The 25676-nt window shown below is 45.7% G+C and overlaps 1 protein-coding gene across 1 annotated transcript in view; it reads left to right on the top strand.

The window, feature by feature from the left end:
• LOC145415478 (lachesin-like) overlaps window positions 1–25240 on the top strand; it is a 158553-nt gene extending 133313 nt beyond the window's left edge. Inside the window, exons 3-9 of the mRNA XM_080284753.1 lie at window positions 7185–7307; window positions 7735–7819; window positions 9832–10002; window positions 10800–10928; window positions 23390–23528; window positions 23986–24218; window positions 24744–25240. Of these exons, the coding sequence (XP_080140879.1) occupies window positions 7185–7307; window positions 7735–7819; window positions 9832–10002; window positions 10800–10928; window positions 23390–23528; window positions 23986–24218; window positions 24744–25240 (1377 nt within the window). The remainder of the gene's footprint in view (window positions 1–7184; window positions 7308–7734; window positions 7820–9831; window positions 10003–10799; window positions 10929–23389; window positions 23529–23985; window positions 24219–24743) is intronic.
• Window positions 25241–25676: the final 436 nt, after the last annotated feature.

The raw sequence follows: 25676 nt of genomic DNA, 5'->3' as shown, positions 1-25676 counted from the left end.
CTCACCTCATCTCATCTCATCTCACCTCACCTCACCTCACCCTACCTCACCTCATCTCATCTCACCTCACCTCATCTTCACCTCACCTCACCTTGTCCTCTGCAATCTCATTTTTTACCACATCATCTCATCTCACCTCAACTCATCTTACATCTTGTCAACTCATCTCATTTACATATCATCTCATTTCTCTTCTCCTAACCCTACGTTACCTTACCTCACCTCACTTCACCTCATTAGACGTAATCTATCTCTCTACTCTTCTCATCTCACTTCACTTCACCTCAAATGACCAAACCTGGACTATCTCACTTCTCTTCTATCACCTCAGACTCACCTCACCTCACCTCACTTTACCCCGCCCAGTACCATTCTCTCTCTCTCTCTCTCTCTCTCTCCCAGGATAAGTAATTCAGACGCCACCCGGAACCATCCACCCTATCCAGATCACAGCTTCGATCTTACCTGGTATCTCTTGCATAGTCCACCACCGCTACCACTTCTACCATCACTACTACCACTACCACTGCTACCACACTTTCCACTGCCACCATCACTACCACTACCACTTCCTACTATTTATTTAATTTAGGGGGAACTTCACTGTGGTTAATGGAGACTACTGTACATCTAAGTCCTCCATAGCAAAAAGCATATCCTGAGGCGAATAAAAAATTGCTGAAGACAGCAATAAATAAATAAATAAATAAAAAGTAATCTGATTGAGAGGATTTTAAAAAGACGTGATGCAAGAGTAACAAAAACAATCCACATAGATTATATATACAGAGTTTTACACATTAAGAAAATGGTTATATTATGGAAAGATGCACATTAACAAAGAGTAATGCATACACGAATACTCTCATACCTCTCACACTGCATACTTCACTGTCAATACCTCACACTGCATGCCTCGTACTATATATCTCACACTGCATTCTCACACTGAACACCTCACTGCACACCTTTCACAGCATACCTCGCACTGCACGCCTCTATACCTCACACTACACATCTCACTGCACACCTCACACAGCATACTTCACACTGCACACCTCACACCTCACACAGCATACTTCACACTGCACACCTCTATACCTCACACTGCACACCACACACCGCACACGTCACTGCACACCTCACACAGCATACTTCACACTACACACCTCACACACTGCACACTTCACACTGCATACCTCTAAACCATCCAGATAACATCCCGTCCAGACACATTCCAAAACAGACTAGCGTTTCCCACAAATTCGATTCTCAGTTGAACGCATTTTTATCACCATTCCTTCATTGCGTTATCAGTGTTGCTCCTAATAGTTTATCTTATGTCGTACTGATAAGGATAATTTTTAATATATATTTTTTCCTTTTCTGTGTATCGTCTTTGTTGTTCTTGATTTTATTTTTGCTGTTGTTGTCCAAGGTTAATTTGAACGTCATTTATGGTGAATGTGTTTGTTATTGTAAGATAGCTCAGTTCTCTCTCTCTCTCTCTCTCTCTCTCTCTCTCTCTCTCTCTCTCTCTCTCTCTCTCTCTCTCTCTCTCTCTCTCTCTCTCTCTCTCTCTCTCTCTCTCTCTCTCTCTCTCTCTCTCTCTCTCTCTCTCTCTCTCTCTCTCTCTCTCTCACGTTTTTTCCCTCCATCTCTCCTCCATCTCCTCCCCCTCATCCATCACCATCACCACCTCAACAGCTCCATCATCACTCACGCCCATCTTGCCTATATTTGTGATGTCTTATGGCCCCTTCCTACACCTTGATTGCGTGTGTGTGTGTGTGTGTGTGTGTGTGTGTGTGTGTGTGTGTGTGTGTGTGTGTGTGTGTGTGTGTGTGTGTGTGTGTGTGTGTGTGTGTGTGTGTGTGTGTGTGTGTGTTACTCGTTCAATTCTTTTTTTGGTCTCATTTCCACACCTTAATTTTTTTCGTTGTCTGATCCTCCCCCCTTTCTCTCTCTCTCTCTCTCTCTCTCTCTCTCCTGCATTCCTATCTCCCCGGAGCCTCACTGACCATAGCCTCCCACATTGTTGTCATTACCTGTGTGTGTGTGTGTGTGTGTGTGTGTGTGTGTGTGTGTGTGTGTGTGTGTGAGTGTGTGAGTGTGTGTGTGTGTGTGTGTGTGAAGAGCGAGGAAGGGAAGGGAGGCGAGAAGAGAAGAGGCAAAGATTAATGAATGGAGAGAGGAGGGAAGGAAAGAGGGGGATTTGGTTAGGAAACGAGGGAAGGAGAGAGAGGGAGAGAGCAGAAGAGAAGAGGAAGTGAGGAAAGGAAAGAACAGGGACGGAAAGCAAAAGAGGGAAGAGGTAAAAGAAGACAGAAGAGGGACTTATTATGACCTCTTAACACATCTTATTTAGCGATTTATTTTGTATATTGTAGCTTAACATATTCTGTATTTTCATGTCCTTTTAATATCGATATAATGTCAATCAGTAAAAGTAAAAAAAAAAAAAAGATATTGAAGTGGTAAATAAATCGCTGTGAAAGTTATGTTACGATATCTTCATAATAATTTCCAAAGCGACCCAGAGTCCTAGCTTGGTTGGCTGTTCCCTCATCTTTTATGCACCTTAGATGGCTCAGGTGTGGGCTGCGAGAGGCTTCTTATGGTAGGTGTGTGTGTGTGTGTGATGGGCCCCTTCCCACTCCATGATTCCAGTATGTGCGTGCGTGCGTGCGTGTGTGTGTGTGTGTGTGTGTGTGTGTGTGTGTGTGTGTGTGTGTGTGTGTGTGTGTGTGTGTGTGTGTGTGCTGAAGGGCGGATCAACTGTCTGGCCATACAAACGTCCCTCAATTACTTCCCTATAATGTTCAGAGAATTCGAGATATTCAGGAGAGCCAGACTGTTCAGGAAGTTCAAAATGTTCAGGAGAGAAATTGTACAGGAAGTTCAATACATTCAGAGGGTTATAAAAGTCCTGGAGATTCAGAAATTTCAAGTTCCCAAAATATTCAAGAAATTCAAAAATCTAAGGCTAAGGGGGGTGAAGAGAGGAAGGAAGAAATCTGATGTCCTGACAGTCACTCCAAGGTATCAATTAATCATACCTGGACGTCTTCGTACACACACACCTTCATACATACATACACGCACACACAGAGACACACAGACACACACCCACACCCACACACACAAATCCTTCCCCCCACACACCCACGACCCTTCCTTCCTTACCCCAAAACCAACCTCGTCTCTCCCTTCCTCCAAATTCTCTCCTCCCCCACCCCACCACCCTCTCTTCGTCTGACCTTTGGGAGTTTTGTTTGCCAAATAACTTTGTTGTGTCAAGACTTCTGACAGTGGCGAGGCTGGACGTTGTTGGCGGAGGGAAGAAATTGACCTGACCTCCAGCACTCTTGTTTGTAGTTTTCATCTGGGTTGGGTCCGGCTGGGCAAACTTACTACGCAAGAAACAAACAAGGGTGTATGATAGGTCTGTTTGTGTGTGGCTCTGTGTGGGGGTTCTCTCTCTCGTTCCACCCCCCCTCTTTCTCTCTCTCTCTCTCTCTCTCTCTCTCACGGGGTCCTACCAGAGGAATAGGGGACGTTTGGGGGTAAAGAATCATTGCGAGTTTTAGGCAGCTTTGTCAGAGGCGAATGACAGCCTAGCGGGGACCGGCCAATATTGCAGAGAGAGAGAGAGAGAGAGAAGGGGGGGGGGAACTACACATTCGATGGGTACAGGTTGTTCCATTTACACATACATTATAATTAACCCCGAAATTGGATGTTAAAAATCTCTCTAAATAATTATCATCTACAAAAAAATAATGTTTAGAGAGATATTTATGATTATAGGATTTAGAGTGGTAAAAATAATACATTCTTGACGTATATCACTTAAAAAACAAATCTGGACCGAGATTACATAAATAAAATCTGTTATGACCTTCATGTATTTTTATATTTCACGCTGCTCGATCTCTGGCAGCCTCCCTATTCAGTTCCTTAACCCTGAGGTCTCACTGTATGACTTGTCTTGAAGAAAAAATCATAGGAAAAGAAATACAACAGCAAAGAAGAAAATTGTAGTAAAAATTCATATAAACAGGAGTTAAGGTCAATGTTGTGCAATTACTGGAGCATTGAGGGTAAATGGTTGTTAATGAGGAGTGACATTGAAGGAGACGCCCTGGGAAGCAGAGACGAGACATGACAAGACGATCAACCCCTCAGAGCATCTTCATATGGTGGGGGGAAGGAGATGTGATGGGGGGAGGTGAGGGGGATGAGGGAGGATGCGGACGAGGAGGGATAGGGATGTTGGGGAGGTGCAGATGAGGAGAGTGATGGGGATGAGGGAGGGAGACGAGGATGAAAAGGGATGAGAGGAGAGACGAGATGAGGAGAGAGATGGGGTTAGGGATGAGGGGGATGAGGGGAGATGGGAATGAGGGAGAATGGAAATGAGGGATGAGGGGGAGATGAAGAAGATGAAGGAATTATGGGAAAGCCTCACTACATGCCCTGTAATTTGGACCCTCCTTCCAATCCACACAGCTACCGCATTACTCTCTCTCTCTCTCTCTCTCTCCGTATGTCTGTCTCTCTGTCTGCCTGTCTTTCTGTCTGTCTGTCTTTCTATCTGTCTCTTTGCTTGCCTGTTTGGGTGAACGAGAGAGAGAGAGAGAGAGAGAGAGAGAGAGAGAGAGAGAGAGAGAGAGAGAGAGAGAGAAAGAGAGAGAGAATCATAGTATGTGACTCTGGCGAAATCTCAACAACTCTTTCTGAACGATTTATTTCACTCATTATCCCCTAACATTTTCCTCTCTTTTATTTACATCACTTTATATCGGCATAATTTTCATCCTTGACGCACAGGAGGACACTGAATTGTAATATCCAGAATAAATCGCTTAGGAAAATGGGCTACGGAGCTTCGACTGTGAATTAGGTGAAAGAGAATGCTGAAAAAGGTTAAAATGTAAATATATGAGGAGAAGGCGAGGCTCTACACAGCTGACTTTGTAGATGTCCTTTCCTCTCTCTCTCTCTCTCTCTCTCTCTCTCTCTCTCTCTATTCTCTCTCTCTCTCTCTCTCTCTATTCTGTCTGTCTGTCTGTCTGTCTGTCTGTCTCTCTCTCTCTCTCTCTCTCTCTCTCTCTCTCTCTTCCTCCTCCTCCTCCATCTCCCTCCCCATTCTTCCACTCTGCTAACCACCTCGTTCCCCTGCCGCTCGTTACACCCAAGGTTACACCAGACGTCTCCAGGTTCCCTCTCCCCCTCCCCCCCTCTCTCTCTCTCTCTCTCTCTCTCTCTCTCTCTCGATATCCACTTCCTCCATCTTCCTGGCTCTGTCTTTACTCGTGTCTCTGTCTGTCTCTATTTATCTATCTGTCTGTTTGTATGTCTCTCTGTCTGTCTATCTATCTACCTCTCTGTCCATCTGTCAATGAATGAATAACTGAATGAATGAATGGATTAGTCACTTTATCAAACCTTCCGTCTACCTACGTATCTCTCTTTCAACCAATCATTCTATCTATCTATCAGTCTATCAGTCGACAAATCAGTCTATCAGTCCATCAGTCTATGTATCCAAATATCTTACTATGTCTATAATTCTTTTGGGGGTATGATTTTATAATTCATTTTTTTTTTCAGATGGAGGGACAGGAAAAGACACAGAAGTAGCCTGAATATATCGAATAAATTAATGATGTATATGGTGAATTGTGAAGGTGTATGAAGGTGTTCAAAGTGTTGATAATGTTGTATGTAGGTGCTCAGATAAGGATAGTCCCCTGGTATATAACTTCCTGTTGCTTCCCTTCTCTAGACCGTATCATCCTTTGTACTGTATTTCTGTCATAAAGACTTTGTAGTTACTTGTAGAGAAGTATATTTTAGACTTGTGGTCGAGCGGCTTTTATATCTTGTAGTAGCTTCCCCACCAGATGTCATGTAGTGACGGGAGAGGTAAAGAATAGTATGGGACTATTTTTATTTGTCTTGGAAATATTAAACAGGTCTCTCACACGGAAAGAGTATAAGTCCCGGTTAGCTACCTCCCTGTCTCGCTATCTCTCTCTCTCTCTCTCTCTGTTCTAAGGCTAATCTCCGTCTCGACCTCTCTCTAGGGTCGCTTGTCTCCTTCTAAACTCTCTTTCCTAAAATCTGGTGTAGCAGGGGTGTGTCACGTGTGTTCCTCATGGATGGAAAGCTTAAGGAGCCTGTGTGTGAGTATGTGTGTATATGTGTGTGTGGTTACCAGATCTTTGTTCACGAGAGGACTGCTGACAGCTAACTGCATCATCTCCTTACTGGCCGCTGTCGTCAGCTTTCCTCAGTGTAAAGAGTGTGTAAGCATGTTTAGCACTGCTCGATTCTCGCAGACACAACACCTTCTCATCATCTGACTCCCTGCTTCTATCTGTCTCTCTATCTATCTATTTATCTATCTATCTATTATGTAGTCCTACATTTCTCCGTGACAAGTACCATATTCTAGATTTAATATCTTGCCATATTACAACATTCAGGATGGAGAGATGGCAATTTTACGCCTATTTTAAGTGAACAGCGTGTAGGAGTGCGTTGGGAAAAGTACTACGTCTTTCCCATAGCAGCTGGATGAAACACTCTTGCTTGATAATCAGCGACGGTATATAAAACCCACACTTGTAGACGAAGAATATAATTACCAAACAGTTTCGGTGTACACTGCCACCATCTTCAGTGGTCAAGATAGAGAGAGGGATTGACATATTGACAATACAAGGGTTCCTTTTTGTGCGTGTGTGTGTGGAAGGGTGGGGTAAAGGTGAGGTGGGGTGGGGTGGATTGTAAGCGGGGATTAACCCAAGGGGGAAAGGGGGGGGTACATTACCAGACAGGTCAGGAACCCTTGTATTGTCAATATGTCACTCCCTCTCTCTATCTTGACCACTGAAGATGGTGGCAGTGTCCACCGAAACTGTTTGGTAAATATATTCCTCGTCTACAGGTGTGGGTTTTATTTACCGTTTCCCATAGCACTTCTTCGTGACCAGCACCATCTTCTAGTCTTAATCTCTTGTCATATTTCAGCATTCAGGATGGAGAGGTGGCAGTTTTGCGCCGATTTAAGGGGAACAAATTATAGGGGTGCAGAACTTTCTATTTATATATTATTATTGTTATCATTATTATTATTATTATTATTATTATTATTATTATTATTATTATTTTAGGTGGGGTGGATGCGGACGGACACACAAACAATTCTAAGTCTTCACAAGAGGGTGGTGACGCACAACACACGCATCTCCGTCACACACAACGACCCCGTCAAGTGGAACCTTCACATCAGATCGGTAGGTGACGGGGAGGGGGAGGGGGAGGGGGAGGGGGATGTGGGGAGGGGGAAGACACAACATTCCCTGTAGGATTCAAAAGTATTCTCTCTTCCTGTAACCTAAGCCATGCAATCCTAACCTACTTTAACCTAACCCAACCCAACCAAACCAAACCTAACCCAACCTAACCTAACCTAACCCAACCCAACCCAACCTAACCCAACCTAACCTAACCTAACCCAACCCAACCCAACCTAATCCAACCCAACCTAACCTAACCTAACCCTGCCAGTGCAACCCAACCTAACTTAACCCAACCCAACCCAACCCAACCCAGCCTAACCTAACCTAACCTAACCCACCGCAACCCAACCCAGCCTAGCCTAACCTAACCCCACCCAGCCCAATCCAGTCTAACCCAGCCTAACCTTGTCTCATTCTTCAGGTGCGTGAGGAGGACAGAGGATGCTACATGTGCCAGATCAACACCTCTGTCATGAAGAAGAACGTGGGATGCGTCGACGTTCACGGTGAGTATGGATGAACGGCAGGTAGGGTGAGGCAGGTGTGGAGGTGAGGCAGGTGAGGGGGTGCGACAGGTGAGGGGGTGAGATAGGTGTGGAGTGAGGCAGATATGGTGTAAGGTAGGTATGGCGATGAGCACGTGTGGGGGTGACGTAGGTGTGGGGTGAGGTAGGTGTGGGGTTGAGCATGTGTGGGGGTGAGGCAGGTGTTGGGACGAGCAGGTGTGGGGGTGAGGTAGGTGTGGGGTGAGGCAGGTGTGGGGGTGAGGATGGAGCATGGGTAAGGCAAGACATGTGTGATTTAACCTGAATACCTATTAACCAGGACACGTATACGCCAGGACACATAGATAGGACACATACATCAGGAAGGACACACAATCGAAACAGTACGTCTAAACCACGACCCATACTCCAGGACACATGTATGCCAGGACACAAATATACGCAGGGCACGTACGAAGGACATATACGCAAGACACAGACGCAGGACACATATATGCGGCAGGACAAGCGTGAAGGATCCGCCACACTTCCTCCCGCGACAGAGGCATCGACCGGGAGCCAATAACTGATTCCTCCCGCCCCCTCCCGCATCGCTACGCCTCCTGTACCGGGATTTGAGGCGCCCACTGAACCGGGAACTGAACGGGGAACTGAACCGGGAAGGGAGAGGGGGATACGGACAGGGAATGGGCATAGAACCGGGAGACAGGAATAGAACTGGAATGAGAACTGGGTGAGTGAATGTGGAAATTGAGAGTGTAGAACTGGGGATGGATAGGACCGGGAAATTCGACACTGAACCGAGGACTGAACCAGGGAGAAGAGGAGATACAGATTGAGGATGGGCATAGAACCGGGAGGCATGAAGAACCGGTACCAAACTGGGGAGAGAGAAGTACAGACTGGCAATAGATGTAGTAGAATATGGGGCTGGACAGAGAACCGGGATTTGAGAGACCAGTTAAACCGGGAGTAGAACCGGGAGGGAGGAGGAGGTACAGTCTGGGAATGGACATAGAACCGGGAAGGAGGAGGAGGTACAGACTGGGGATGGGCATAGAACTGGGAGACAGGAAGAGAACCGGTACAGAGAAGGGCAAAGAGGTTATTTCCAGAGGGCAGTATTTACATGATCTTTTTTGGGGTACATAATTTGTCTTTGATTTACCTCAGGATTTATTTATTTAAAGGAATAGACTTAAAATATCGACTTTAAAATACTTCTATTGTTTATGATCTTATGTACGCAGCTGTTCTTCACCTTGCTTTTCATCCCGTATTTTCAACTTACCTCGTTTTTCACCTTGAATTTCAACTCTGTACCAAGCAGTAATTTCGACTTTCATTATTTTCCAGTCAACTGCTGATGATTTCATGGCAGGTAGAAATGTCCGAAAAAATAATGATCTTTCTGTTCTGTTTATCCTCTTCCTCTGAAAATAACTACATTATAACTTTTCCTTCATAATTTTTCCTTCATTTACAGTCAGGTGAGGATGGCAGGTAATTTTTATCTTATTACCACCTTCAGCTCGACAACCTCTTGTAGTTTTGAACCGCTTTTCCCTTTCACTTCCTCCTCACACTCATTTCCCACATCACTTCCTACCTTTCTTACATCACCCCCATCCCTATCACATCACCTCCTTCTTCTGCCATCCCTCTCTTTCTCCTAGTGTACCCCCCCCCAAATCGTACACTGAATGATGATATTTTTCTATCGTCATACTTCCTTCCACTCCCATCCTACTCTCCTCACATCACCTCCATTCCCCCCACATCCCTCCCACACCATCCAGCTCGCTTAAACATCCTTCTCTCTCCGCCACAGTGCCCCTAAACATCACAGACTAAATTATAATCTTTTCCACTATCATACGTCCTCCCATTCCCATCCTACTCTCCTCACATCATCCCCAGCCCTCCCACATCCCTCCCAAATCACCCACACCCCTCCCACATCCCTCTCACATCACCCAGCTCGCTTAAACATCTCTCTCTCTCCTCCACAGTGCCCCCAAACATCATAGACGAAAAGACCTCCAGTGATGTGACAGCCCCAGAATTGGCCAATGTGTCCCTAGGCTGCGTGGCTGAAGGATACCCGGAGCCGAAAATACTATGGCGAAGGGAGGATGGGGAGAAAATCATGCTGAGAGCGGGCAAGGGACAGAAGAGCAAAGGTGAGAGAGAGAGAGAGAGAGAGAGAGAGAGAGTACTACTACCACTACTACTAACAATAAAACTACTACTACTACTGCTGGTGCTAAAAGTAATAATAATAATAATAATAATAATAATAATAATAATAGTAATAATAATAATAATAATAATAATAATAATAATAATAATGATAATAATAATAATAATAATAATAATAATAATAATAATAATAATAAACATACATCACACTCCAGCATCCCAATCACCACTCTCCATAACACTAAGCATTACCCCAATTTAGCAAAATAATAAACACATTTTACCTCCCAATTACACTTCAAAATAAACACCACATTATCAGAATTACATAATCTTGGCCCCACAAACCCACAAAAAGCGGAACAAAATGCATTATTAATATCTTCATGACCTACTTAGACTAAATATGGTTGGAGATCTTGAAAGTGTTGTGTTGTGGGGGTAATGGGGTTGGGATGGTGGTGGTGGTGGTGGTGGTGGTGAGAGTGGGGGTTGTGGTGGTGGTACTGGCTAGAAGGATGATGATGATGATGATGATGATAGTGATAGTGGTGATGGAGGTAGTGATAGTGGTGATTATGAATGGGACGGCAGTGTTGGTGATAATGGAGTGGAGATGGTGGCTGTGGAAGTAGTGGTGGTAGTGGTAGTAGTAGTTAACAAAATACAGGTGACTGGTGGTGGTGGTGGGAGTGGTAGTTGTAGTGGCAAAAGCAGAGCTAATGTGAGTGTGGAAGAAAAAATGGAAGACTAACATATCCCCCTCCCCTTTCTACAGTGGAGGAGGTGGAAGGACGGTGGCTGAACCTAACTCGTGTACGCAGGAAGCAGATGGGTGCGTATAACTGCATAGCCAAGAACGCAGTGCCGCCAGCAGTTATGAAGCGCATCATTGTCAACGTGTCATGTGAGTGGATTTTATGTCTATTTTTACCTCTCTCTCTCTCTCTCTCTCTCTCTCTCTTTCTTCTAAGTCTCCTGTTATTCACTTTTTTTTTTTAAGCATCAACGTATCTTGTGTGTTTACGTCTATTTGTACGTTTACTTGTGGTGTCGATGCGTCTTATTCTGAGTATTTAACGTTATCTGTGCTTTCCAGATTGGGATAGGATGGAATGGGATGGGATGGGATGGGTGACGGAGGGTAGATAAGAGGGTAAAGAAAGGTCAGGGAGGGATGAGATGGGATGGATGAGGCAGGGTGGATGAGAGGATAGTTAAGTTTACGCAGGGGTGGGATGGTATGGGATGGAATAAGTGAGGTAGGGAGCATGTGAGGGCTGGTAAGGCTAGGCAGGGATGGGAAGGGATGGGATGAGTGAGGCAGTGGATGAGAGAATAGGCAAGGTAATGCAAGGCAGGAATAGGATGGGATGGGATGGGTGAGGCAGGATGGACGAGAAAATAGCTAAGTTAAACCAGGGATGGGTAAGAGAAAGATAGGTAAGGCAGGAATGGATAAGGCAAGGAGGAGTAAGGCAGGAATGGGTAAGGCAGGGAGGAGTAAGGCAGGAATAGGTAAGGCAGGGCAAGGAAGGTAAGATATGAGAGAGTGACGGGAACACCGCAGCTCCGACACCCACACTGCAACATTAAAGGGTACACGGAAGTATTTTCACTGCACACTTGAAGGGAATATTCTACCTAACCCAGATAGATAGATAGATAGATAGATAGATAGATAGATAGAGAGAGAGAGAGAGAGAGAGAGAGAGAGAGAGAGAGAGAGAGAGAGAGGGGTAGGAGGAGACAGAAATTGGAAGGATGAGGGGAAGAGAGTAAAACAGAGAGATCGGGAGAGGTGAAAGGAGAGAGAGAAAAAAGTAGTAGTAGTAGTAGTAGTAGTAGTAAAGGAGGAGGAGGAGGAGGAGGAGGAGGAGCAGGAGGAGGAGAGTGAAGTGGAAAAATGGGGGGAGAAAAGGGATGGGGAGACGAAAATGAGGAATAAATGGAAAGTGGAAAGATGAAAGGAAAAGAGAAAGGAAGATGGAGAGAGAGAGGAAGAAGAAGGGGTGAGAAAGAGAATGGGGGGAAGGAAAAGGGGAGGGGAGGGTGGAAAGGAAGAGGGTGAGAGGGAGGGAGGGAGAGTGAGAAGGAGGTAGTAAGGGATAGAAAGGGAGAGAGAAAGGAGGAAGGGGAGGAAAGAATGGTAAAAAGGAGGTAAGACAGAAAGAAAGAAAAGAGAGTGGGGGAGGAGTAAGCCAGTAGGGAGAAAAGAAGAAGAAAGGAAGAGGAAAAAGAGGAAAGAGAGGGTGGGAGAAAGAGTGAGGTCATAAGAATAATAGAGTGACAGGGAGAAGGGAACGGAGAAGGAAGGGTGAGAGGGAGGGTGGAAGGAGTAAGATGAAGGAGTAGTAGTGAGAAAAGGAGAAGAAGGGAGGAGAGAAGAGGAAGGAGAGGGAGGAAGAAAGAGTAAGAAGGAAGATCAAGAGGGAGAAAGAAGAAGGAGAGAAGAGGAAGAAGAGGAAGGAAGAGAGAGTAAGAAGGAGGAGGTGGAAGCAGTAGCGGTGAGCAATACTTCAGTTTTGTTATGATAGCGTCTAGGTTATGTGTGGTGCCCTGACGGATGACGCAATTATTCTCCCACCAACGAAAGGGGAGGGGGAGAGAAAGGGAAGGGGAGGGGGAGAGAAGGGGAGGAAGGAGGGGGAGGTGATAGGGAGAGAAAGGAGGTACTGGGAGGGGTGAGGTAGGGAAGAGAACGAGGGATGGATGGGGAAATGAGATTGGGAAGAGGAGGAGAGAGGGAGGGGGGAAAAATGAAGGGATAAGGAGGGGGGAATGGGGAGAGGTAGGCAGGGGAACAAGAAAGGAGAGATGGTGGAATAGGAAGGGGAGGAGAGAGGGGAAGGCATAGTGGAATGGGAAGGGGGGGGGAAGGAGGGGTAGATAGGCTCTGGGGAAGAATGGAGAGTTGGGGACTATGAAGAAGGTAGCGGAAGTTAGAGGGGAAAGGGTAGGCAGAGGGAGTGGAGATGGAGAATGCTTGCTTCCCTTTCCCTCTCTTCACCTTTACTTCTCTCTCTTCCCCTCCATTTCACCCTCCTTTTTCCCCTCTCTACCTCTTTCCCTTACCTCCTGCCCTCCTCCTCTCCCTTTCTCTGCTTCCACTCTTCCCCTCTTTACCCTTTCTTTTCCTTTGTCCCTCTCCCAACTCCTTCCCATCTTCCCCTCTCTATCTCCCTCCCACTCCCCTCTCCCCTCCCCTCCCCTCCTCTCTCCCCTCCCGTAGCACTTATAAAATGGCCTGAATTACGACATCGCAAAAGATACGAGAATATTAATTTTCACCCCCATATTTTTTTGCCTATGGAGGGATTTAAATGCCGTATTACAGGTGACAGAGAAAGCATCCTAGCACCTCTTCCTTAGCGATTTGTTTTGCATATTACACCTTAGTATTGTCTGGGGGGCAATTTAAATCTATCTAATATCGACATCGTTTGTATCAATAACGCAGAAGATAATGAGGTGTAATTTGCTGTATAAATCGCTTACGAAGGGGTGTTAGGAAATTTACGCATCCTTTTTGTTACCTGAGTGCTAAGAAGTAGATGTTTCCCCCATTTTTTTTACACACATTGGCAAAAACACACACACACACACACACACACACACACACACACACACACACACACACACACACACACACACACACACACACACACACACACACACACACGAAACAGAACGTTACATCTACATCTGTTTCCCCTAAAATTTCGCGTTTTCTTTTTCACTACAAACCTAGGAGAAAAACATGAAGCTAAATATGACACCCAAATTAATATCCCCCCTATTTTCCTTTTTTTTGAATAGATTTTTTGGCGTCAACAATATCTAAAAAAAATCACGACTATTTATATTACCTCTAAATTTCTTTTTTTGAGACCTGTAACTAAAAAATCACATATTTTTACTTAAAGTTGGCCTTTTTAATAGATTTTGATGCTAACTCAAATCGCGCCTACACATACGAGTTTATTTTCCGCCCAGATTTTCGCGTTTTTAAATAGATTTTGGCGCCAAACGTGTGACGGGGAGGCTTTATGAAGTCATCAACAAATGAGTTACGCAAATTTGCCAACTTATTCCCGCCAAAAAAAAATTATAACGAAAAGCGACAACGAATGGACCCGACTGCTTTTCGTTCCTCGTAATACGTGGAAAGTCGACAACGTAAACTGAACAGGGATTAGTCAGTGTTGATGTTACGTAGCGATGTGTGTATAGAAAAGTTCAATAAGGGGTCTGGGGTGGGTTGAGGGAGGGAGGGAGTGGGACGTGGGATGGGTGGGTGAAATGGTGAGAAAGTGTGGGAGGGAGTGGGTGGAAGAGTGAGTGAGAGAGTAAGGGAGGGAGTGGGAGGGTGAGTGATTAAGCGTGCGGGTAGATGGGTGAGTGAGTGAGTTAGGTATCTTCTCTCTCTCTCTCACACACACACACACACACACACACACACACACACACACACACACACACACACACACACACACAATGTCCACAACACCCATAAATACCTGAGAGCAACACGGTCACACCTGCCCTCCTCTTACACCCTCCTTCCTCCTTTACCTTATTTCTTAGCCAATTTTGCTCCTTTATTTCGTCTTTATTTTTCACTCTTTCTCAGCTCCATTCTTATTAATTTTTTAGGTCCTTTTTATTTTCGATTCTTTTTCTTTTTTTATTTTCATACATTTTTTAGTCTTTATTTTCCAATGTCAGTTTTGTTTTTTGTTTTTTACTTCATATATATATATTTTTCTTTTTCTCTGATTTAATTCTTTCTTTCTCTCTCCAATTCCTCATTCTATGTCTTGTGTCTCTTTACCTTTTCTTTCTCTCTTTACTTTTCTCTGCTTTATTTGTATTCATTTTCTCACTGACATTAACAACATTACTTCTATAGATTCATTCTCCGTTTTCTCCTTTATTTTTAGTCCCAGTACCGTCAACCCCTCCCCTCGCATGGCCGGAATAACTCTAGAATTCTATAACATCTTAAACTAAATTATTTTATTTTTACTGAGAGTGAGTCATAGGAGTCTGAGGGTTTATTAGGCCTCCATTTACCTCCTTTACTGCTGCTTTATTTCCAGCGCTACTAGAGTTGTTCCGAACATGAGAGGGGTGATCAGTGTTTTATTTCTTTTCAGTTTTTCCTCCTGCTCTTTATTTATGCTGTTGTTTTCCTGTTTCTCGTATTTACTTGTTTTGTTGTTTGTCTTTATTTTTCTGCATGCCTCACCCTTCCCTGCCTCACCCCACCCTGCCTCACCCCCTCCTGCCTTACCGCGCCCTGCCTCACCCCACCCTGCCTCACCCCAACTTGCCTCACCCTCCCTCACTCCCTCACCCTCCAATACCTTTCCTCCTCTCCTTCTCATCTGTCTCACCTCCATCACCTACTGCCACCCTCTCCCCACACCCCAACCCACCAATTGTCACCCTCCCTCCTCTTTTTCCTCCCCTCCTCTCCTACCACCTCCTTCCTCTTTTTCCTCCTTTGCTCTTCTACCTCCTCCTTCCCTCTTACTCCTCTCCATCATACCTCCTTAACCTCTTATTGCCTCCTTACCCCTCCTCTTCTCATTCCTTCCTGTTACCATCCATTCCTTCCCTTCCTCCCTCCTACCTTCCCTCTACCCTCCTCCTGTTTCCTCCATCCTTCATATTTCACCTTATTTTTCCTTCTTACCCCTCTTCCTCCTTCCACAGCTCTCCCTCACCCCGACCCCTCCATCTCACCTCCCTCCACTCCCTCCCACTCACACTCAGTTCGCCCCTTTCCTTCCTCCCTCTTATCTCTCCTGCTCTTTCTCCTCAGCGTCCTACCTTCTCCCTGTCCTCCGTGTCTTCCTTCCTTCCTCCATCACCCTTCTCCTCCCACCTCTTCCCTCCTCTTTCCCCCCCTCCTCTCCCCCACTTTCTCTTTCCTCTCATAACCTCCTCCTTCCCTTCCTGTCCTTCATCTTCTCTCTTCCTACTTCCGTACGTTCATCCGTCCTTCCTTCCTTTTCCCTGTTCCTTATCCTTCCCTCCTTCTCTTTGTACTCCTTAACTTGCTTCCTGCCTCCACCCCTCTCTCACTCCACTCCTTCCTCCTTCCCCTTCCCTTCCAGCGTCGCCACAACCCTCCCTTTCTCTCGCTCTACTCCCCTTCTTACCTTCCAACCCCTCATCCTCCCCCTCCGGCCGTCTCCCGCCCTGCCCCAATCTTCTACCCCCTCTTTACCTTTCTCCCCCTTCCTCCCTGCCCCTCCCAAGCTTCCCCCTCTCATAGCAGCGTAATAAAATGCGTCGGAGTGTAGGAACGACTAATAGAGTTTCAAAGTAGCCCCGACCCACCCATCACCCACCCGGAAATACAATACGAACCGCTTTTTCCCGCCTGATTTTATCGTCCCAACATTGGCTCCGGCGCTGAAAGGGAAAATTATGTCGACTTTTAATGGCAGTGGAGGAAAATACAAAGTTTCCCTCCCCCCATGAGCTAACAAAAGCTTGGTGAACAACAAACACACACACTTACACACACACACACACACTTACACACACACACACACACACACACACACACACACACACACACACACACACACACACACACACACACACACACAGGCCTCGTAATTATCAAGGATCTTAAAGCCTCACACGACAAGAAGCCAGTGCAAAATTGAGTTAAATCGTGTGAAAGGAAGAAAACAGTTAAAATTACTGTTATTGTGAGAAAGTTGACTAATTTTCGGGAACTGTTATTATAAATGTATGGTTTTGCTTCTTGTATTCATCCATCCATCCATCCATCCATCCATCTAATCCCACCTTGTCCCATATAAACAAGAGCGTAGGGTCCAGGGCTAGGCTATTCACCCTCGAGATTCTGAGATGGTTGTAAAGTAAATCGTATATGGATTGGTGAAAACAAAGGAGGGTATGACAGAGTTACTTAGAGGGTTGTAAAGTAAGGTATTGGAGGGTTGTAAAGTAAGGTATTGGAGGGTTGTAAAGTAAGGTATTGGAGGGTTGTAAAGTAAGGTATTGGAGGCTTGTAAAGTAAAATCATATCTATATTAGTAAAAACAAAGGCTAAGACAGAGGGTTGCCAGAATACATTGCAACGTTGCACCTGAACTTTGACCTTGACCCCGTGATGTTGACCTTTGATCGTCCTGCTTAAGAATCTAGTATATCATTCCAGATCCACATGAAATATAGGCACCAAATTTGATCCAAACTAAATCAGGAATTGATGAAATAATTTGTTAGCATATCTACCTACATACCTGCATACCTTCCTACTTACCTAGCTGCATATAATAATAATAATAATAATAATAATAATAATAATAATAATAATAACAACAGTAATAATAAAAACATCTACAGTGAGGTTAACAAGCAATCTTATCCTCAACTATAGCCCAAGAAACTTTATATATACGCCCTTTAGACTTCCCCCCTTCCCTTTGCCCCTTCCACCCCTTGCCCTCTCCCCCCTTTGCCCCTCTCCCCCTTGCCCCCTCCCCCCTTGCCCACCTCCGCCCTAAAGTTTCACGATTGGTTTTTCAAGTTTTAAAACGGCCCGCTGAAAAAGGAGAAAGCAAAGAGAGAGAGAAAAAAGGTCAGGAAAGGGGTCTTGAGTTCTGTTAATATTAGATTAGCGCCCGACCACTACAAGTTTGCACACACACACACACACACACACACACACACACACACACACACACACACACACACACACACACACACACACACATACATATACATACACGCACACACACACACACACATACACATACACGCACACACATACATACATACATATATATAGGCTATACGAGTACACACAAACATAAAACTACACATACACATACTCGCACGCCGACACATCCACATTCTCCCTCTCTCTCTCTCTTTCACACATCCACCCACCCACTCACCCACCCACACACACACACACACACACACACACACACACACACACACACACACCAAGATAAACACAGATAACAATGTTGAAATTAATGTCTTTTGAGAAGCCTGGCCATAAGCAAACTTCCGGCGGGAGGAGGGGGGAGGGGGAGGGGGAGGGAGACGGGGGATGGAGGGAGAGGGAGGGGAAGGGAGGAGTGGAGGAATGGGGAGGTGAAGAAGGAGGTGGAGGAATGGGGAGGTAGGGAAGGAGAAAGGTAGGGAGAGGAGTAGATGGGGAAGTGTAAGAGGTAGAGAAGGAAAGAGGTAGGGATGAGGGTAGGCATAGAGGAAGGAAGATAAGGAGGTAAGGAAGGAAGGAAGGAGGTAAGGAAGGAAGGCGGCGGGAAAGGAAGAAAAATGGAGGAGGGAACGTGAGGTAAGAGGGAAAGGGAAAGTGAGAGAAAGGAGAGAATAGGAAGAAGAGGGATGGAAGCTGGGAGGCAAGAAGGAAGGAAGGCAAGGTGGAGGGTGTCGAGAAAGAAGGAGGGAAAGAGGAGGGGAGGGAGAGAAACAGAGGAGAGAAAGCGAGGAAAGGAAAGGAAACGGGAAGGGAGAAATAGCGATAGGAGAGGCGGGAAAGAAGGAATGTGAGTGGACAGGAGGTGAGGAGGAGGGAGGGAGGGAAAGGGAGAGGAGGGGAGGGGGAAGAGGTGTGGAGAAATCAGGACGAAATGTATTGGGAAACGAACGAGGGCGGGGCGGAGCGGCGATTGGACGTAAGGGGCCGAGGCTAGGTTGGGGCGTGGTTAAGGCATGGGCGGGGTTAAGTTTGGGCGGGGTTTCGGACGTAAGGTGGCAAAGTTTGGGCGGGATTAAGTTACATTTGGGCGGGGTTAATTTACTCGTATGTTTGGGCGGGTTTAAGCTATGCCTGGGAGGAGTTAAGTCATGTTTGGGCTAGTTAAAGTTATGTTTGGGCTAGTTTAAGTTAAGTTTGGGCTGGGTTAAGTTATGTTTGGGCTAGTTTATGTTATGTTTGGCCGGGATTAAGTTATGTTTAGGCGGGGTTAAGTTTAGGCGGGGTTAAGTTATGTTTGGGCGGGGTCATTATGATTTGGCGAGTTTAAGTTAGGTTTGGAAGTGTTTAGGGAGGCGGGGGTTGGGTCTGGTTTGGGTGGGATTAGAGAGATATACAAGGGAAGTGAGAGGATATTTTTACCTGCTTTGCTTTTCCCTCGCTCCCCCTCCGTCTATTTCCTCCTCCTCCTTCCCCTCTCCCTCCACTGCAGGGTGAAAACATCTGGAGGAGGAAAGAGAGGCGTGGGATTTGTGGTAGTGCGGTGGGGGGAGGGAGGCCTGTATAAGAGGCTGTAGAGTGGGGAGTGTAAGAGGGTGTGGAGAAGGTGTGGAAGGTGTGGTTGGAGAAAGGAGAGTGGAGAGGAATGTGGGAGGGAAGGGGGAGTGTGAGTGTTGGGGGAGGGATAGGGGGAGGTAGAAGAGGGAGACGTGTGTAGGTGAGCATGGTTATGGAGGTGATATGGGACTGTGTATGTTGGAGGAATAAGAATGTAGGAAATGGGTATAAAACTGAGTATGGGAGCGGAAATGGGTGTAAAAGCGTGTGTGTGAGAGGGGAAATGGGTGTGAGGGAGGTGGGGGAGGGGGACATGAGTGTATGGATGAGTGGGGATGGTTAAGAGATTGTGTGGAAAGCGGTGAGGAGGAGATAATGAGAGTGTTAGAGGGGGTGTGGGTGTTGGTGTGGGAGTGTATGCCAGAGATGGTGTGTGGGTTTGGGGTTTATAACGGTGTGTGAGTGTGGCGGTTATTCTAAAAGAGTGCGTAGGAGGGGAAGAGTGTATGGGAGGGGTGTGAGGAAGTGTGCAATGAGAGTGTGAGGGAGAAGAGCATTTGAGTGTATATGTAAGAGGTTGATAAAGCAAAAATAGAGTGTGGGGTGAAAAGAGGGAATGTGTGTGTGTGTGTGTGTGTGTGTGTGTGTGTGTGTGTGTGTGTGGGAGGGAGGGAACGAGGCCAGAAGGGTGTGAGAGGAGAGAAGGGTGGGGGAGAGTGTGTTATTTATAAGAGTGTGTGGAAAGTGGTGACTATCTATCTATCTATCTATTCCCACACCATTACTGATATTGTAACTCAGCACCTCTCCTTCTCTCCTCCCTTTTCCTTTCCACCTCTCCCCTCCCCTCCCCTCCCCTCTCCTCCCCGTCCTCCCATCTCCTCCCCTCCCCTCTCCTCCCCGTCCTCCCATCTCCTCCCCTCCCCTCATCCCATTTGCATAAAGTTCTTTTTCACTACACCTGTTTGACCCGTTTCGTGTGGCCTTAGGAATTTATACTCCCTTTCACAGCCTCTCTCTCTCTCTCTCTTACACACACACACACACACACACACACACACACACACACACACACACACACACACACACACACACACACACACACACACTTTTACGGGGTTTGTCCTAATCTGAATAAAATCGTCTGGAGGCAGCAAGAATAGCAATTAGGGTGATGTTCTCGGGCTGAAGGGGTTAAATCAGGCAAAAGAGAGAGAGAGAGAGAGAGAGAGAGAGAGAGAGAGAGAGAGAGAGAGAGAGAGAGAGATTTGAGTGTGTGTATGTGTGTGTGTGTGTGTGTGTGTGTGTGTGTGTGTGTGTGCATATGGGGTGTGGGGAAAGTTAAAATTTCAAACCAACTAAAACACGCTGTACCGCTAAACTTTTGACAGAGAAAAACACTTTACACACACACACACACACACACACACACACACACACACACACACACACACACACACACACACACACACACACACACACACACACACACATGTGCTTCTTTTGTCTATGATATATGCTGTGTTAATATGACCGTTTATACTCTATACTCTCATTGTGTGCGTGCGTGTGTGTGTGTGTGTGTGTGTGTGTGTGTGTGTGTGTGTGTGTGTGTGTGTGTGTGTGTGTGTGTGTGTGTGTGTGTGTGTGTGTGTGTGTGTGTGTGTGTGTGTGTGTGTGTGTGTGTGAATGGTAGGGTGATGGCCAGAAACCTAGACTGAGGAGAGAAAAACAGGTAGACAGAAAGACAGACAGGCAGACAAACATAGTGATAGATAAATAGACAGACAGACAGACAGATAGATAGATAGATAGATAGATAGATGTAAAGAAAAATAGATAGATCGAGGATAATAACATTAGTAATATCATCTCTCTGTTATTATATATTTTAGTTCATACCAAACGTGAAAAAATTACCTATGCCTATCTTTAACCCGTCCTAGGGGATGTGTGAGGTGAGGGTGAGGTGAGGAGAGCTGGGCTGAGGTGAGGTGAGCTGAGGTGAGATTAGGTGATGTGAAGTGAGATGAAGTGAGGTGAGGTGAGGTGAGGTGAGGTGAGGTGAGGTGAGATGACGTGAGGGGTGGTATTTACGACATGCACTATAAGGAAGCAGTAAATAGTCCTGGTATCCCATGGGTGTAACTCTGCTATACACCAGCACAACACACCATCATACCACTTCACCACCACACCACTCTACAGCACCACCATACCACACCACTCCACCACCACCACCACACACTACCATCAAATCATTACACCACACACCACCCACACCACCATTACACCACCACACCACCACACCACTCCACATATTTTATTTTGGTTATATAATTATCTACTTTACTGTCCCCCTTACTGTGAAAAAAAAAATATAGCAGAAGATATAGATAGTCAAAAATAAAAAGAATTAACTATAACAGACGTCCTTAGGGTAAAGTAAAGTACAGCAAAGGAAGGGAGTGTGTGTGTGATCTTTACTCTCTCTCTCTCTCTCTCTCCATTACATATTGGATTCTGCCTCTCCCCTTTCTCATTCTCACTCACTCCCTTCCCTTTCTATTGACATTTCTCCGCGTATCACATAGTTTTACATTCTTTTGTTACGACTAGCTATTCTCTCTCTCTCTCTCTCTCTCTCTCTCTCTCTCTCTCTGTCAGTGTCTGTCGTCACATCTTCTGTCTTCCTCTGTCCATGTCTTCGTCCATAATTTTCTCTCTCTCTCTCTCTCTCTCTCTCTCTCTCTCTCTCTCTCTCTCTCTCTCCAACTTTTTCAATTCTTTCACTTCCAGATCCTTATCCAACCTGCTTCTCCCTCTCTACTCTCTCTAACTCTCTTCCCCTTAATTCCTCCTCTCTTTTATTTCTCTCTTTTCTCTCTCTCCTTACCCCTGACTTGAGCAAATGCAGCGGAAACTCTACTCTTTTTATTTTAACTTGACCTAATATTGCCATCTCTCAATTTTAACTCCTGAATTATAACACTAAAACTGGAAATTGATGGTAGTCACGAAGAAGTGCTATGGAAAGGATGTAGAGCTGCAGTACTGAATTGTTCTGTCATTGAGCTGCGTGGAATAAGGAAAGAGCGAAAATTTGGCCAAGTTAAGATGAAAAGATTATAGGTAAAATATGTCAGTGTTAAGCAGTGGTTCCCAGACTAGGGCCTTGATACCCTCGGGGCCTGTAGGGTAAACTGTAAGTATTTGAAGTCAGTGGTGATAGTATTTTATGATGATTTTTCCGAGGCCATATTTGCGTGTGTGTGTGTGTGTGTGTGTGTGTGTGTGTGTGTGTGTGTGTGTGTGTGTGTGTGTGTGTGTGTGTGTGTGTGTGTGTGTGTGTGTGTGTGTGTGTGTGTGTGTGTGTGTGTGTGAGCCATATTTTGCAGACCATACCTAGAGGCAATGGGAAATTAGTCCCTCAGAGTCAGAAGCGACTCTTTTGTTACACATACCTTCGTAAAGATCTTGATGGAATTTGGCATAAGATTGAGACGCTGCTCAGGTATCAGGAAGTTGACTACCTGGGTATTTATTTCAGTTCTGTCTGTCCTTCTCTTCTTCTTTTCTTTTTTTTTTTCATACCTGTTAAGCATCAAAAAAAGCATAATAGATTTTACGTGGACGACGATCTTATTTGCTTCCATTCTTTCCACCCTCCTTTTACACACACACACACACACACACACACACACACACACACACACACACACACACACACACACACACACACACACACACACACACACACACACACACACACACACACACCTCCTTGCCTTCTTGCCTCCTGTTTTCCTTCCCTCCCTCCATCCATCTTCCAGACACTCCCTCTCTCTCCCCTGTGCCTCCTCTCTTCCTTCCCTCCTCCACTCTCTCTCTCTCTCTCTCTCTCTCTCTCTCTCTCTCTCTCTCTCTCTCTCTCTCTCTCTCTCTCACTCACACACACACACACACACACACACAGTCGACCCCACCATACAAGTCCCCTAACAGTTGATGGGGATGCCTCTTGGATCTGATCTACCGTTGTGTTGATGTATCTCTCTCTGTAACTCACTTTCTCTCTCTCTCCCTCACAGTCGAGCCCACCATACAAGTTCCTAATCAGCTCGTGGGCACACCTCTAGGATCAGATTTAGTGTTGACGTGCCGGGTGGAGGCCTTTCCCAAACCCATTACCATCTGGCGCAAGAACAACGACTTTATGATTATCAATGGGTAAGGAATTGTTTACGTGTCTTTTTCAGGGTTACAATTTCTTTTTATTTATTTTTTCTGAGGTAGTTTCATATATAAAACTGATTGGCGGTAGCAGAAACACGATTTAAAATGTTAACTAGGATTGAACTGGTTTTTTGAGACTGGAAAAAGACTTCGTGATAATCCGTGGGTAAGGTATTGTTTCCGTATATTTTCTTGGGTTACAGTTTCACCTTTTTATTGTTTGTAGAGGTGTTACAATAATAATAATAATAATAATAATGATAATAATAATAATAATAATAATAACATTAACGTTAAGTATAATAAATTGGAATTACTGATGATGATACTGTAATGACGATGACGATGATGATGATGTTCCTTTCATCTCTCTCGCAGGCCAGAGTTAATGATGATGATGATGACGATGATGATGATGATGATGATGATATTCCTTCCATCTTTCCCTCAGGCCAAAATACACGGTCAGCGAGACGCAAAAATCGTACCACACCAACATGACGCTGGTGATCCACAACGTACAGAAGTCAGACATCGGGACCTACACCTGTCTGGCCCGCAACTCCATCAGCAAGGCGGAGGGACAGATTCGAACTTACGAGATTGACCCGCCAGCCACCCCCAGACCCACACCGCCACCACACACCTTCTCCACAGCCCTTGATCACAGTGCAAAGTCCCCAGGTAAGATAGATTAAGAGAAAGCTATACTCTCCTCACTTCACCTTGGCTTAAAACTGCCTTCTCTCCCATCCCAGTCCACTCCATCACCCCACACTTTCTCCACAGCCCTTGATCACAGCCTGAAGTCCCCAGGGGAGATAGATTAAGGGAAAGCTATAGTCCTTCTACAGTAACTTGACCTAAAATCTAACTAAACTTAACCATAACAAACTAACCAGACTTAAATTAGCATAACCCCGACAGACTAATACTATTACACCAGTCCTGTATGAGACAGCCCTAGCATGTATTCAATAGGGACGGTGGGTGTTAGCGCCGAAGTGGTGACATGTAGAGGTGTATGGTATGTAGGAGGACTGCTGGGCCTTGATAGCAGGCTGTGAAGCCTATGCCCAGAGTCGGACACATAAAAAAAAAAAAAAAAAAAAAGACCAACTTAACCCAACCTAACCCATCCTAGACCTTTCTGGAATTAACTGTGCCACCTGTACTAACACCCCACCTCGCTCTCCCTTCACCCTCCAGGTCTGCACAAGAACCAGCTCGAGGACGACTACATGCACAAGCACAAACCGGTGGACGCCTCGCATACGCAGATACCAAAGGGACAGAGGGAGGAGGTGCCTCGGATCACCATGGAGAGGGAGAAGAGTTCCGAGGGCCTCTTCCGTCCTTCGGTGTTCTCTGGCGGTGCCTCTGTTGCATTGCCACGCTGCCAGTACACCCTACCAACACTCCTGCTCCTCCCATTCCTCTGCCAGTTGCTCTCCGGCGGCACCCCTGTCGTATCGCCCCGCTGCCAACACACCCTGCCAACACTCCTACTGCTTCCTTTCCTCTGCCTTTGCCGTGTATTCTCCGGTGATTCCCCCGTGTCCTCCCCTCCCTGCCAATGCCAATACACCTTGCCAAACCTGCTGCTCATCCCCTTCCTCCTCGTCCTCTGCCACGCCTACAGCACATCCCTTCCCCTGCTTCTACCGTTTCTGTGGCTCACCTTCACCTACTCCTGCTGGTGTTGAGACCTCGCCCTTCCTCTAGATGCTAACCCCTTCAGTCCAATGGCGTATTTTGTATTTTAATCTTGCTACCTTCAGACGATTTCCTTCAGCTTGGGATAGAATTTTCGAACTGGAGGGGGTTAGATATGGCCTTCAAAACCCTTCAAACCGGTGACGTATTTTGTTATTTTAGTTTTCAGACGCTTTCATTCAGCTCAGGACAGATTTTTCGAACTAGAGGGGTTAGATCCAGGCTTCCTTCGCCCCTTCAGTGCCAGATAACCCTCCTTTTGCAGAATAAAATCGTCCAGTGAGAGGAAGAATAAACTAGAAAATGTGTCATGGGAGTGAAGGGGTTGACCATTTCAGAAAGATGAAGTATTCTTTATTTTACTCAGTCTACCTGTAGTGGAGAGGGACGCCTTCACGTAGTGGCACTGATGGAACTGGGTGGCGC

The sequence above is a fragment of the Coenobita brevimanus genome, chromosome 102, assembly GCF_032717465.1.
Source record: "Coenobita brevimanus isolate Jiangsu-jjx chromosome 102, ASM3271746v2, whole genome shotgun sequence".
NCBI lineage: Eukaryota > Metazoa > Arthropoda > Malacostraca > Decapoda > Coenobitidae > Coenobita > Coenobita brevimanus.
The sequence above is the reverse complement of the archived record's forward strand: the minus strand, read 5'-3'. Positions and strand labels throughout refer to the sequence as shown.